General features: G+C 45.9%; 1 protein-coding gene and 1 long non-coding RNA gene across 2 annotated transcripts; one reads left to right on the top strand and one right to left on the bottom strand.

Moving 5' to 3' along the window:
- Nucleotides 1–1,214: 1,214 nt before the first annotated feature.
- RFC5 (replication factor C subunit 5) lies at nt 1,215–12,204 on the top strand (the record flags this gene model as incomplete). Its single annotated transcript, XM_079717057.1, has 11 exons — nt 1,215–1,282; nt 2,885–2,949; nt 3,221–3,357; nt 4,552–4,631; nt 5,235–5,308; nt 6,529–6,688; nt 7,407–7,488; nt 7,882–8,011; nt 8,584–8,661; nt 10,237–10,291; nt 11,349–12,204. The coding sequence occupies 11 exons, from the start codon at nt 1,215–1,217 to the stop codon at nt 11,443–11,445; spliced, it is 1,026 nt and encodes a 341-aa protein (XP_079573183.1). The 3' UTR covers nt 11,446–12,204.
- On the bottom strand, nt 9,023–12,685 carry LOC307061765. Its single transcript, XR_013811200.1, has 3 exons — nt 12,548–12,685; nt 11,242–11,359; nt 9,023–9,318 (listed from the first exon to the last, which is right to left on the bottom strand). It is a non-coding gene; the product is annotated as an uncharacterized lncRNA (long non-coding RNA).
- Nucleotides 12,686–13,626: the final 941 nt, after the last annotated feature.

Below are 13,626 nucleotides of genomic sequence, written 5' to 3'. Positions count from 1 at the left end.
AAGCACCATCTGACCCCCTTCTTCTGACTCCCCAGGCAGGGGCGAGGGTGAAGCCATAACTGCCATCGTGTACTTGTCCTCTGTCCCTCTACTCTACTCCTAAAACAGGTGACAGTGATGTAATAAGATGCAAGGAGCAGCTACTTCTGAATCAGAACTCTTCTGATCCCGGTCCAGCCTCATCTTCTCCCAGGATTGTTGTCTTTCTCAGCATGTTAAAAAACAAAAAACAGGGCTTCCCTGGTGGCGCAGTGGTTGGGGGTCCGCCTGCCGATGCAGGGGACACGGGTTCGTGCCCCGGTCCGGGAAGATCCCACATGCCGCGGAGCGGCTGGGCCCGTGAGCCATGGCCGCTGAGCCTGCGCGTCCGGAGTCTGTGCTCCGCAACGGGAGAGGCCATAACAGTGAGAGGCCCGCGTACCGGAAAAAAAAAAAAAAAAAAAAAAAAAAAAAAACACCTTAATTATGGATGTAATACATACTCATTGCTGGGAATACAGACCAGCAAAATAGAAGAAAACAAAAGTGGTCCATAATCCCCTCACCTCAGAAAAAAATGCGAACATTTTGATACCGATTCTCCTCAGTAGCTTGAGATGAGAGGCAGCCTGTCCTCTATGCTTACTAACTAGCCTTTTCCAGTTACACATATTAACCTAACTGGAAGTTACTTACTTATTTATTTATTTTCGCTCTGGAGTTGTTTCTGGAGGTCGGTCGGTTCTGTAAATTTTGTTGGGTGAAGGAAATGGATTTGGGAGACGGACTGGAGTTGGAGTTGTGCTTGGAATTGTTTTTCAATTTGAAGTACTCACCTCCCAGCTTTGGGGCCAAAAAAGTATTTGGAGCCTTTTTTCATACGGCAACTGTATTCCAGAACTGTAAGGGGTGGCCTTGCCTCTCCTGCTCCCGGGCTCGCTGGGCTCGGGACGCCCCGCCGCACCAGAGAGAGGGCAGCCTCGGCTAGAACGGCGGAGTTGGAACGAGGCTGACTGCCAGGGCCTCCCGGTAACCAGGCAACAGAGGCCTTAGCAACGGGGAGGGGGCGGGACCGAGGGAGGAAGTCGGAAGCAAGCAGCTAAAGCTCGCGAGAGTTGCGTTTGCGCGCGAACTGTAAGTACGTGGGTCTCGGGGTCAGGTCTTGACTGGTCGCGGTGCAGGCCCCTTGGGGAGGCGACAAGCCCCCCGGACCCAGCCACCTTCGTCACCCTGTCATGGAGACCTCAGCGCACAAGCAGCAGCAGCAGCAGCCCGAGGGGGGCAAGATCAGGAACCTGCCCTGGTAGGAGGAGGCCCGGCTGCCGCGGGGAAGGGGGTCGGCCGCGCGGGGAGGTGGTGGCCGGAGTGGGCAAGTGGCAGGTCTCCGGCCCGACCTCGCCCCGCCGCCCCAGGGTCCCACCTGGGTGACAGCACAGGGGTTCGATCTTGTGTCTTCTGACACTACATTGACCTCCGTGGCAAAATATTCTCTCTTGCCAAAATATTCTCTTGGTACGATTATTGGTCAGATTCTAAACTAGAATAATATGATGATGGTAACAACGCTCCCTAGTTAACTTTTATTTAAGTGACTTTCTATTAGATTAGCAGGCACCCTATTATATGTTTGAATTTTACAAAGACACTAGGAAGAAGGTACTGTTATTCCAGTTTTACCAAAAGGTTAAATGACTTGCCTAAGGTCCAGAGTTGGAAAATAAGTTTGTATGTGAACCCAGCTGGTCCAGATTCAGAGCTTGCACTCTTAACCATCCTGCTTACACAACTGTGTCTTAGTGATGGTTTAAAGACCGAATGGATTTGACTTGATTTCGGAAAACTCCAAGTTGTTTCTTTTCAGTTTATTGTTATCGTAGTAAAAATACATAACATACAATTCACAATTGTAACCATTTTTAAGTGTACAATTCAGTGGCATTAAGTACATTCAGAATGTTGTATAACCATCCCACTATCTAGTTCCAAAATTTTTCATCATCCCAAATGGAAACCCCGTACCCATTGGCAACTCCCCATTCCCCCCTCCCTTAGCCCGTGGCAACCACTAATCTACTTTCTGTCTCTTATGAATTTGCCTATTCTGGATATTTCATATAAATGGAGTCATACGATACGTGGCCTTTTGTGACTGGCTTCTTCTTCTTTTTTTTTTAAATATGTATTTGTTTATTTTGGCTGCACCGGGTCTTAGTTGTGGCACACAGGATCTTCGTTGCAGCATGTGGGATCTTTCATTGCGGCATTTGAACTCTTAGTTACAGCATGCATGCGGGATCTAATTCCCCAACCAGGGATCGAACCTGGGCCCCCTGCATTGGGAGTGCAGAGTCTTACCCACTGGACCACCAGGGATGTCCCATTACTGGCTTTTTATATCAGTAATTGATTTCCTTTTATTGCCAAATAACGTTCCCTTGTGTGGCTATACCACCATTCATTTATCCATTCATCTGTTAATTTATATTTGGATATGAGTTCAATTTTGGATGAACTTAGGTGCCCATCCAGGTTGAGATTATAGGCAGACAGCTGGTAAGATGAAATGAGCGCAGTTTTTCAGCACTATTGATATTTGGGGCCAGATATGTGGGGTGGCGGGGGAGGGCATGGGGGTTGTCCTGTGCATTGCAGCATGTTTAACAGCATCCCTGGTGCCTATCCGCCAGATGCCGGTAGTACCCCCCACTCAGCTTTGACAGTGGAAAATGTCTCCAGATATTATCAAGAGTTCACTGGAGGACAAAATGGCCCCGGTTGAGAACCACTGTTAAAGGGTTTGGTATCTCTTTCTCTTTTAGTTATAGGATATGAAAGGATTCTTTTGCACATAACAAAATGCTCTTGCCTTTATATATGTTGGAATCAATGCTAAGTTGTATTTCAGGGTTGAAAAGTACCGGCCACAGACACTGGATGATCTCATTTCTCATCAGGACATCTTGAGTACCAGTAAGTATCCATGTGTCAGCGGCTGGTATCCTAGTCGAAGGACCTGGATACACTTCTTAGGAATGTTGTCTCTACTGAGTACTAATTTTGAAGGATCTGATTGAGCTTTATGGGATGTGGCTTTAAGAGTTGAGTCCTTCAGATTTTTCATTCCTGCATCTGACCCAGATTTGAACATATGGTTGAAGTACCTTCAGCCCAACTCGGGCCTGCAGTGAATGAGGCAGCTCCCAGAGCCTGATGGCCTCTCTCTTTCTCCCCCGACCTTCAGTTCAGAAGTTTATCAGCGAGGACCGCCTGCCGCACCTCCTTCTCTATGGTCCTCCAGGCACGGGAAAGACATCCACCATCCTGGCCTGTGCTAAACAGCTGTACAAAGATAAGGAATTTGGCTCCATGGTCTTGGAGGTAAATGGGAGGTTTACTGTTACTCTCGAAGGACGCCAGCCTCTTACTTTTTGTTCTGCTAGTTTTGTTTTACTTTACAAGTTAGTTGCCCTGCTGGTGGTTGGGAAAGAAGGAGACATAAGATGTTTTAATTCACTTTTTTTCTGTAATTGACATTTTTGCCTGGACTGGTACAAGCTAAAGGGCAGTGGTAGGACTAGGTGTCTTTCTTTGCTGTTGCCAACTTTTACCCAGATCCTCAGTGGTTGCTCGGTTGATGGCTGTCTCCCATGTGCCCCCAGATCCCTTCTGCATGTTGCTCCATGCTGTTCTTGCCCCACCCTGGAAGGCTGAGCTGTGTCCACTGCGAGCTCTCTTGCCCTCTGGCTCCTGGTTGGGTTTGGCCAGCAAGGGCCTGGAAGGGGTTGGGGAAGGGAGAAGGATGCCTGGTCCTCCCCTGGGGGTCACCACAGGCCAACAGCTTCCCCACCTGCAGGGCACAGCACACAGCCTTCCCCACCCTCAGGACACAGCACGCAGCCTTACCCCCCACCCACGGCCAGCACCACTCCCCCACCAACCCCTTAAGACTTGGGGGTCCCAGTAGGCCTTGAGGTATTGCATAGCCCTTGTGGTCTCCCCACACCTCACCAGCACCTTTTAAACTCTCTCTTCATTTAATTCTCTTCAAATTACTGAATTTGAGTATGCCATCTGTTTACTACTAGGACTCAAACGATATACTTAGCTTACGAAATTCTAAACATTGTCTATTGTAAGAAAAAAACTTTAACTTGCTTTTGTATTATAGAACCTTGCTGCCACCAGTGTTCTTACTTCATTGTATTAAAAACTTGGTAACTTCTGGGTTGCTCTGGGTTGTGGTAGCTAAAATTAGCATCATTCTGCTCGTGCCAGAGGTGCTGTTCACCGTGACCAGGCCAATTAATTACTCCCCCCAGAGCATGTCAGTGATTGTCCTCAAAAGGGGGAGGAAAGACAGGCATTGAATGGCCTTTCAGAATATAATGGAATGATCTAGTGAGTTGTAAGTTTTAAATATAATTGTCATCTTATTTTTAATGATTATCTCTTATCCGTCCTTAGAACTAGAGACCTAGCTTGCTGAGCAGGATTGATGAAAAGATACATTAATTCACAGCTAGCACACCAACATGTTTTCTATTTGTTTTGGCTTCTCTCTTTCACATTTAGCTGAATGCTTCAGATGACCGAGGAATAGATATCGTTCGGGGACCAATCCTGAGCTTTGCTAGCACAAGGACAATATTTAAGTAAGAATTCTTTGCATAATTTCTCTCCCTAAAGATTTTGATCAGTGAGGTGATAGAGTTTAATTTCTTAAATCCTCTCCTTTGCCAGTTTGTAAAAGTAAGGGGAAAAGAAAGAGGCTTTGTCAAAAGCAGTCATGAAAAAGAGATAAAGTACAGGAATGGTGGTAAGACATATTAAAATGCAAATATTAAAACAAAATATTATCTAAATCTATATTAGCAAGTTCTCTGGGGAAGCATTAATTTCATTACATCATAAGACTGGAGGAGCTAGTTTGAATTTAAACAAAAATGAATTGAGATCAGGGTGGATAACTAGGATGGTGGTAAAAAAAGAAAAAGAGGAAAAAGCAGCACTAGAATAGAATGAGAGGCTACTGGGTGGGAGAAAGATGAAGGTGTCAGAGGACATAATCTAACACAAATACAGAAATTAGACCCCCATGCCCTTTGACCACAGATGTTTGCTTTGGTCAGAGTTCTAGGAGAAATGAACTTCATGAGCCAGGGCCTGATGGCACAAATGTGAAGGTGTAGGTTTGGGCCTGGAAGTCGAAGGGAGATTGAAGAAGGCTTTTTAGGTGGTACCATTTGTTTTCCTAGGAAAGGCTTTAAACTAGTGATCTTGGATGAAGCTGATGCCATGACTCAGGACGCCCAGAACGCCTTGCGGAGAGGTGAGGAGCACAGCCGTGTACGGTGTGTATGGCTGAGGAATGCTCTGGAAGGAGAGTTAGCAACTTTGGACAGGAGATAGGACGTGGCTTCTTTTCAGTTTTCATTCATCTTCTGGCCCAGTGAAATCTCTGTATACCTTTCACTGTGTATCCCACCTGATGACCTAGACAAAAATCTCTATACCGGTGGTTACCCCTTTTAATAGCGTAAAGACATGAGCCTTTTGGGGACTTTTAGGTATGACCAGACACTGGTGTTTCATCCTCCTTTTCCGCTGGGTTCAATTTCAGGGTTGGGAATTTGTACTGTTTGATGGGAGGGAATGGGAAGTCTTTCATTTCTAAACTGCTAGATAGGTCTTTCTGCTGTTGGTACCGTTGGATACAATATAGCCAGGAAAATAACACTGGAAATTTAGTTGCACTCAGAAAGCTGACATGACTTCCCTACTTGCCAGGAGAATGACTGGGCCAGGAAAGGAGAGTATACTGTGATTTGTTGGCCTTAAGGGGCCTGGTGCAGTTGATTTCTTTGCAAGGACATTCTTAATCTCTCTCATTAAGACTCTGTGGTAGACAGCTAGGAGAGAAGATGATCTTTAGGAATTCTGGGCAGGAGTGGATTGCAGCCCATGTTTAGGAAGAGGAGGAGGAAGTCAGAATATCTTCTGGTCCTAGAGGCTTTGGCCACCTTTCTTCAGTGTCTTATTATTCTGTAGAGTCAGTCTGGGCAGATCCCAGCGTGAGAACGTTGGTGCCTACAGGATGAAACTGGTGTCATAGGCATCTCTGAATTCGGGTTAATGCTTTCTCGAATGCTCTAAGGGTTCGAGACAAGGTCCACTGGAAAGTCTGCAGAAAGCCATCCCCCTCCCCCACCCAGTAGAAGGTGGCACATCATCCATTTGCCAAATAGAATTTTATGCAAAAGGCCAGGCATGCTGAATTTCATGTCTTAGTGGAATGGAATGGCAAGAGTGCCTGAATCACAGCCAGTCACGAAAAAGGAAGCATTTTGTTCAGTCCTGTGGAGGTGACGTGTTCATCAGCTCTGGGGAGAGAGTGGTTGGTGTCCAGGCTCACCCTCTCTCGCTCCAGTAGCATTCCCGCTTGTTTGCATTCTTGATTCCCCACTTCACGTGCCCATAGGAAAGTTCAGGGTTTCTGGGTCCCTTGAAGAATCAGGATGGACGTGAGGTGGTTTTCTTTTCCCTTGCCAGTGATTGAGAAATTTACTGAAAATACCAGATTTTGCCTCATCTGTAACTATCTGTCAAAGATCATCCCCGCCTTGCAGTCCCGGTGTACAAGGTTTCGATTCGGTCCCCTGACCCCTGAACTCATGGTTCCCCGCCTGGAACATGTCGCAGAAGAAGAGAAGTAAGTATGTTGAAAAGCACGGAAAGGGGGGCCTTGGGGACTGGGTGTCACATAAGGCGGCTACTGGTACGTCTGAAGGCGGTAACGTTTGTAAACAACTCGGGAGAGCCTGGCACAGGGTAAACCTCACTGTGTGTCGGCCACCCTGGTAGCTCACAGACATTCTTCATAAAGGTCATTTGGTTCCTTCCTGGCGTCCATCATCCTACCCTAGAAGCGGTCCCGCTTTCCTCCTACTCTTTGTCTTTGGAAACTGCACGCTGCCAGGTCCCTCCCGTTAAAATGCCTGTAGCCTTTCTCGACTAGCAGGGAAAGTCCTGAGACATCACATTCTGTGTGATCAGATGCCCAGCAGGTAGGCAGCCCTAGCTGCTGCTGATTTGACAGGTGCTTGGGCTCCGCGAGCGCAGATCTCGCCAGCGCCCTCTCCTCTCCAGAGAACAGAATTCAAAGCTACCTGCTCAACATAGCAATGCTTGGCCGCAAATGGTGGTCTTGCTAGACTTGGACTGGGCTGTGACTACTCACGTAAGGCCCACGTCCCCAGTAGCCAGAACAAATTCTGGAGCCTGTAAATCAGGAGAGTATCGTTAACTCCGTCCTTCCCTTTTTTCTCTTTCATTGTTTCAAAGCCTTAATCATCACAGTCCATCGTGTTCCCTCGGGGAGCATTTGTGCTCTCAGGGCCTCTATATCCCTCCTGCCTGTTTCCTTTCAGAGTTGACATAAGTGAAGACGGGATGAAAGCGCTCGTAACTCTTTCCAGTGGAGACATGCGAAGGGCTCTGAACATCTTGCAGGTAGGGCACTGCTCGTAGCACATCTCGAGTTGTTGCTTCAGAATACTTTTTCAAGAAAGACATAAGCAACAGCATGACCGATGTGTTAATTCAGAAATCTGGAACTGGTAAGACATCTCATAGTATGTCACAGATGTACACCCACCTTTGTGATTTGATTAATTGAAAGAATAATTTGATGCAAATAAGGGAAAGATAGGGAAGGACTCTGCAAAATAACGTAGCCAACAAAGCAGTGGCCTCCTCTGATGTGGCCAGCTCTTAGCAGGGTAAAAAGTACAGGGCTCGAGCTCTCCCGTGCCCACCCGCATTGCTGCCTCCGCAGTTTCCTCCTGACCCTCCTGCAGCTCAGTGGCTGCAGCAGCCGTGGTGACTCTCCCCCTGTCTGCCCAGAGCACCAACATGGCCTTTGGGAAGGTGACAGAGGAGACCGTCTACACCTGCACAGGGCACCCACTCAAGTCAGACATCGCCAACATTCTGGACTGGATGTTGAATCAGGACTTCACCACGGCCTACAGGAGTATCCTTTCTCTTGTCCTTCGGTCAGTGCATTAGGTGCCCAAGGCCTGAACGTGTCCTCACAAGCTCAGGCTGCAGGCAGCACCTACACCCTACTGGCAAAAGACAAGTGGCTGCACGGGACACCTTTCAGCTTGTCATGGGAGCAAGATGTCTGTGGGGGGGATGGGTACTTGTCTTTCATGCCCCAAGTTGTTCCTGTAGGGCCCTGAGCTGGGTATGGCTTGAAGCCACTTAACTCACAGATGGGAGGAAAGCAGTTAGACCTTGGGTGGAAGGTGCAGTCATTTTCAAGCAGTTAGTGTTACTCTTGTTTTGCTATGAAATTAAAATCTAGGTGTAGTGATGGAAAGCCTTTTGGGCAATGCATTTGGTTCTGTTCTCTACTAGACAGAGGTATCTTTCATCTCCCTTAATGGAGATGAAAACAGAAAAATAAGAACTGGGGTCCAACACGTGCAACTTCAGATTGAAGGAAACAGCTGTGTTGGTATGAAAAGCCCTACTTTCAAGTCATTCTCTGCAGTGTTTGTTCTGGAATTTGTTCCCTTTGCCTTAACTGCTCCTCTCTAGATATCATGGAGTTGAAAACTCTAAAGGGGTTGGCATTACATGACATCCTGACAGAGATACACCTGTTCGTGCACAGAGGTAACCTAGGTTCTTCCCCAGTTCAGAAGCTATGCAGAAGGTGGCACGCGTTGGGGTTAAGGGTGGCTGGAGAGGGAACGTGACGCTTCGTTTTGGAAACAGAAACAGGAATGAAGAGGTGTAAACCCGGCCCCTCATTTTCAGTTTTGTTTTGCTCTTTTTTTATTGGGCTGGCCAAAAAGTTCATTCAGGTTTAAGTAAGAGACACTTAATTTTTGCGAAGAACTTTATTGAACAACATTCACTAACCGAATGAACTTTTTGGCCAATCCAATATTTGTGTGTCTGTGTCTTGCTTTTAAAACCTTGTTCCAAAAATACTTTTTTTTTCATAAATTCATTTATTTTATTCTTGTCTGCGTTGGGTCTTCATTGCTGTGCGCAGACTTTCTCTAGTTGTGGCCAGCGGGGGCTACTCTTCGTTGCGGTGCACGGGCTTCTCATTGCGGTGGCTTCTCTTGTTGCAGAGCACGGGCTCTAGGCGCGCATAGTTGTAGCACACGGGCCCAGTAGTTGTGGCGCACGGGCTTAGTTGCTTCGCAGCATGTGGGATCTTCCCGAACCAGGGCTCGAACCTGTGTCCCCTACATTGGCAGGTGGATTCTTAATCACTGCACTACCAAGGAAGCCCCCACAATACTCTTGACTTCTAGAATGCTGGGGAAAAAGAGGAAAGAAACTCTTAAAGGCTAACTTATTTCCTCCAAGGGTTTGTATTTTACGGCAGTATGTTGGAGTCTGTATTTCTAAAAGGCTATTTTCCCCAAAAAGAAAGGAGGAGGAAGATCTAGCTTCACAAAACCAAAGCAGCCTCAGCTAAACCATCTTTAGTTCCACACTTGGTCGTATGTCCTGTACAGAGAATTGCTTCTCTACCTTGAGAGCACATGTGAATCACCCCAGACCCATCCAGCTGGCCCTTTTGGGGGAGAACCAGACACGAGTGCATCTTTGGGCTCTAAGTGATGTGCTGTTCAACCTTGCGGAGAAGCTCCGCCTGCCCAGCAGCCCCCTGCAGACCCTTGGGTCCACGAACACTGTTCTGCCAGCGCCTCTCCAGGCCTCTCCCTGGCTGGCTGGCATGTGAAATTCTGCCCAAGAACATGGTTGGCTCAGGCCCAGCTCTGCACTTCGTGGATGCTGAGCATGAATCGACTTTTAAAAATCAATTATTTATGTTTTGGTTTTGGTTTTTTAACATCTTTATTGGAGTATAATTGCTTTACAGTGGTTATGTTTGTTTTTAAAATTGGGACAGCAAGTGAGAACTTTGCTTTCACAGTAACTTACAGAGCGGCCCAGTGCTAACCAGGGCAGTGTGGATGGCTCTTCCATCTTATGATCGCTCTGGAACCTGCTCATTTTTGGCTACCCTACGAAGACTAAAATGAATAAAAACTATGAAAACCTATGCAATTTTTACCTCCTAGAGGTGTGGTATCTTGAGATCTGTGGCCTCAAGAGGTTAGTCTTACGTATCTCATGTGGAAACTCATACTTGTCTTCTGTGATTTTTTTTTTTTTATATATAGTAGGTAATGACAGACCCCACTCATTTGCTTGTTTTTCCCCCAGTTGACTTTCCATCTTCAGTTCGAATACATTTATTGACCAAAATGGCGGACATTGAGTGAGTATTTATTTCCCAGTTTTAATTCTTTTCCTCCTTTTTCCCCGTTGAGTTTTTTGTTTCTCCTTGCTTGGTTTCAACTGTTTTGTCTAAATCATTCATATACAGTAGCGTCTAGTTTTTGCTGGAATTATTGAACGAAGCACAGGGAAGGGTGTGAGCTGCTTATGTAAAGAACATGGATAAACACAAAGACAGGTACAGCTCGGTTACGTATTTGAGATAAAGGCCTCTCCTTCGACCTCAGAGGCCTGGTCCACCTTGGTTCTAGACATGCTCTTGTTATTTGGGAAGCCTGCTTCAGTTCAGACATCTAGGTCGTTTGGGGATGGCCAGCTATCCAGCTGTTATTAAGGCCTTTTGGCATACGAAAGCATATTGCAGGGAAAGTAAACATAAACTCAATTTTCCACTTTGCCTGGTTCAGTAAACACAATTAGCCCCTAGTGAAGCTGGCAGCTATCATTTAAGTAGACAAAAGCACTAGGTTCAAAATAGATGTCCACGTAAGCCAACTAATTTGCCGTCGTTGGCTTTCAGACATACCAATTAGGTCACTTCTTATCACTACACTGTGAGTAGCATGATTTTGCTTTCAGTGGCTGGGCACTTGAAAGGTGGCGAGATGAAATACCAGTGTCTTACTTTATTGACCACAAAACCACAGATATGGCAGCCAAACTTCCCAGTGAATTAGGAGGAAGGGAATCTTAATTATAATTCCTCTCGATGCATTTTGCTGGTGAAGAAATAATGCCTAATCACATAAATTTTGCATATCTGTATAGAGCTTGAACAAAGTTCAGAACCTGCTACTGGGAACAATTTTTTTTAATTTAATATTTCCTCCCGCCCCCGGTTTGAATCAAATTTATAAAGGAGTGTCTGAGGCACAAAGAAAACGTTAGGGGACGTGTACAAGATTGCTGCCCAGGATGAATTTCTCTCACCTCTTTCCTATCCTTCTCTGGCCAACTTTCAGTCCGACTGCTGCTGTTCTCTTCAAAAGGCAGCTGTTGTGATATTCTCTCTTCTTACCTCGTTTGATTTCTTTTAGGTACAGACTTTCTGTTGGCACCAATGAGAAGATTCAGCTGAGTTCCCTCATTGCCGCCTTTCAAGTCACCAGAGACCTGATTGTCACAGAGGCCTAGATGCTGAGGACCACTTGCTGCCTATTCTCAGGCCCAGCAGTGACTGGAGAGCAGGGGACACAGTCACCCCCAGTTTCGGGAAATTGTTCCAGGCGTGGGTGGGCAGACATGTACCCAAAGTACCGTGTTTGTGGCCGGTTGGAGCAGGGAGGTACAAAGCAGTTTTACGGTACAGCTCTCTCACTGCCCTGCCCATTTGTGTTTTATAAGGGGGGGGGAAGCAAAACCTTTTTAGCCTAAAGGCTTTTACCCTTCAGTGCCTGGATGATAGGAAATGGGCTACCCCATTTGGAATATCAGGCTTTCACATCTAATACAGCCCAAGTGTCTTCCAACTCAAGGTAAAAAGAACATCTTCAGAGTTAAGTTTGTAAATCTAATCTGTGGCGCTACTTTAAATAGGTGTTAATGGATTTCTGGCCCATACTATTATACTCTTACAAAGTGGACTCAATTTTCTTTCTTACTTTAAAACTGGCCTTTTAATTTCTCCTTTTGAAGCTGAGGAGTTGCTAGCAGGTTCCTAATTGTGGTGTGGACAGTAGTGAAAACATTCACTTTAAATGATGCTATTGGGGCCAGAGGTCGTTCAACACTGGCTTGTTTTAACCCAGGGCACATGAGACTAAGCCTGACTCTAAACCTGCAAGTGCTGAAAGGACTGAGACTCTTCATATTTAATCTAAATGTAATGCAGTTTGTCTGCGAGCATCTGTGCTGCGTGTGTGACAGTGTTCTGCACAACAGAAATAAAGCAGCTCGTTGTGACTCCTCTTTCCTTAGCCAGTTTATACAGACTCTGACTTGTTCAGCTTGCATTTATATGAAAAAGCCTCCTCCGTCCCTGAGATCAGAGAATCAACTTTCTTTGGAGGCCGTTCTTTATAAAGGTGTCCAATTCTTATACTATCAAAAGGGAGAAGTCGGTTATGTGCATCACACACGTAGGCCTCGCTGCCAAAGGACAAGAGCAAAGTGTGAAGCTAATGGTTGGGGGTGGGGTGAGGGGCTCAAGGAGGCGGCTACACTGTACATGATATTTCAAGATAACCACAAAACTTAAGTTTGCCCAATCCATTCCCAGCTGTCTTGTTGTACTCACTGGTTTTAAAAGGTGATTTTTTTTTCCTTAATGGAAAAAATGAAACGGCAAGCCAAAAGCTTTTAACTTTCTTTCCTTCGATGAAAGCCTCTCATCTTGAAATGTTTTTCTTTCGGCAACAAAGGCAGCGGAGGAGAGACTCCTCTGCTTTTTCAACACGTTTTATCATGGTACACAGGCCTCCACAAAGCACCTAGTAAGAAAGCCAAAGGATAAGATGTTGCATTTCTTTTAAAATAATTTAAAATATATTAAATTTTCCAAAGGCAGATTTTGTTTGAATGAGGTGTCTTGATTAGATAACTATACGCCACGAAGAACAGTACTTTTAAGGAGCTAGTTGTGTTTAGGGGCAGAGTTGAGACTGGCTGATGAGTCCAATGAGGTGAAGCAGTCAAGTCAGATCTTGTACAGAAGAAAATCAGCTGAAATGATGACGACACCAATTCTTCACACAATTAAGAGACATCTTCACAACTGTTGGAATTAAGTACTATGGTTTTTAGATACCATTGAGAAAAACACAGTTGTACCTCAATATCTGTTGAGAAAATACAAATAAATATGCTAACTGGCAAACAACTGACAGATAACTCAGTAGCCACTGATACAGTCATGCAGTGGAGGAATACGTCCCGTGTAACATGACACACAAATCTGGCCTCCGGCACATGCACATCATTGTTTCTTTAAAAAAAAAACAAAACAAGTCTAGTGTCTGTATCAGGAGCACGGCCTCTGAGTCACCTGGACTTTAGTTAAGCTAAGTAATATCTCACACTAGACGGCTCTGTGAAAACTGTCCTGTGGGTCAGAGGAAGGAAAGCCCTTGCCCACATCAAAGCGGCTCTGACCAGCAGGAGAGAACTTTCACCGACACCTCCTCTGCATCTGCATCAACGACGGACACTCAGCAGAAGCCACACTCCAGTCGAGGGAGTGGAAACTTCTTGGAATCAAAATGACCAGAGAGGGTCCAGCACTGCTGTGCGTAAGTGAACTGAAGGTTAAGGTCAGGCTCCGTCACTGCGGAAGCGGAATCCCTCTTCTACGACTGACCCTCACACGTCATGGGGAAG

This window comes from Hyperoodon ampullatus, assembly GCF_949752795.1.
Source record: "Hyperoodon ampullatus genome assembly, chromosome: 13".
Lineage (NCBI taxonomy): Eukaryota > Metazoa > Chordata > Mammalia > Artiodactyla > Ziphiidae > Hyperoodon > Hyperoodon ampullatus.
The sequence above is the reverse complement of the archived record's forward strand: the minus strand, read 5'-3'. Positions and strand labels throughout refer to the sequence as shown.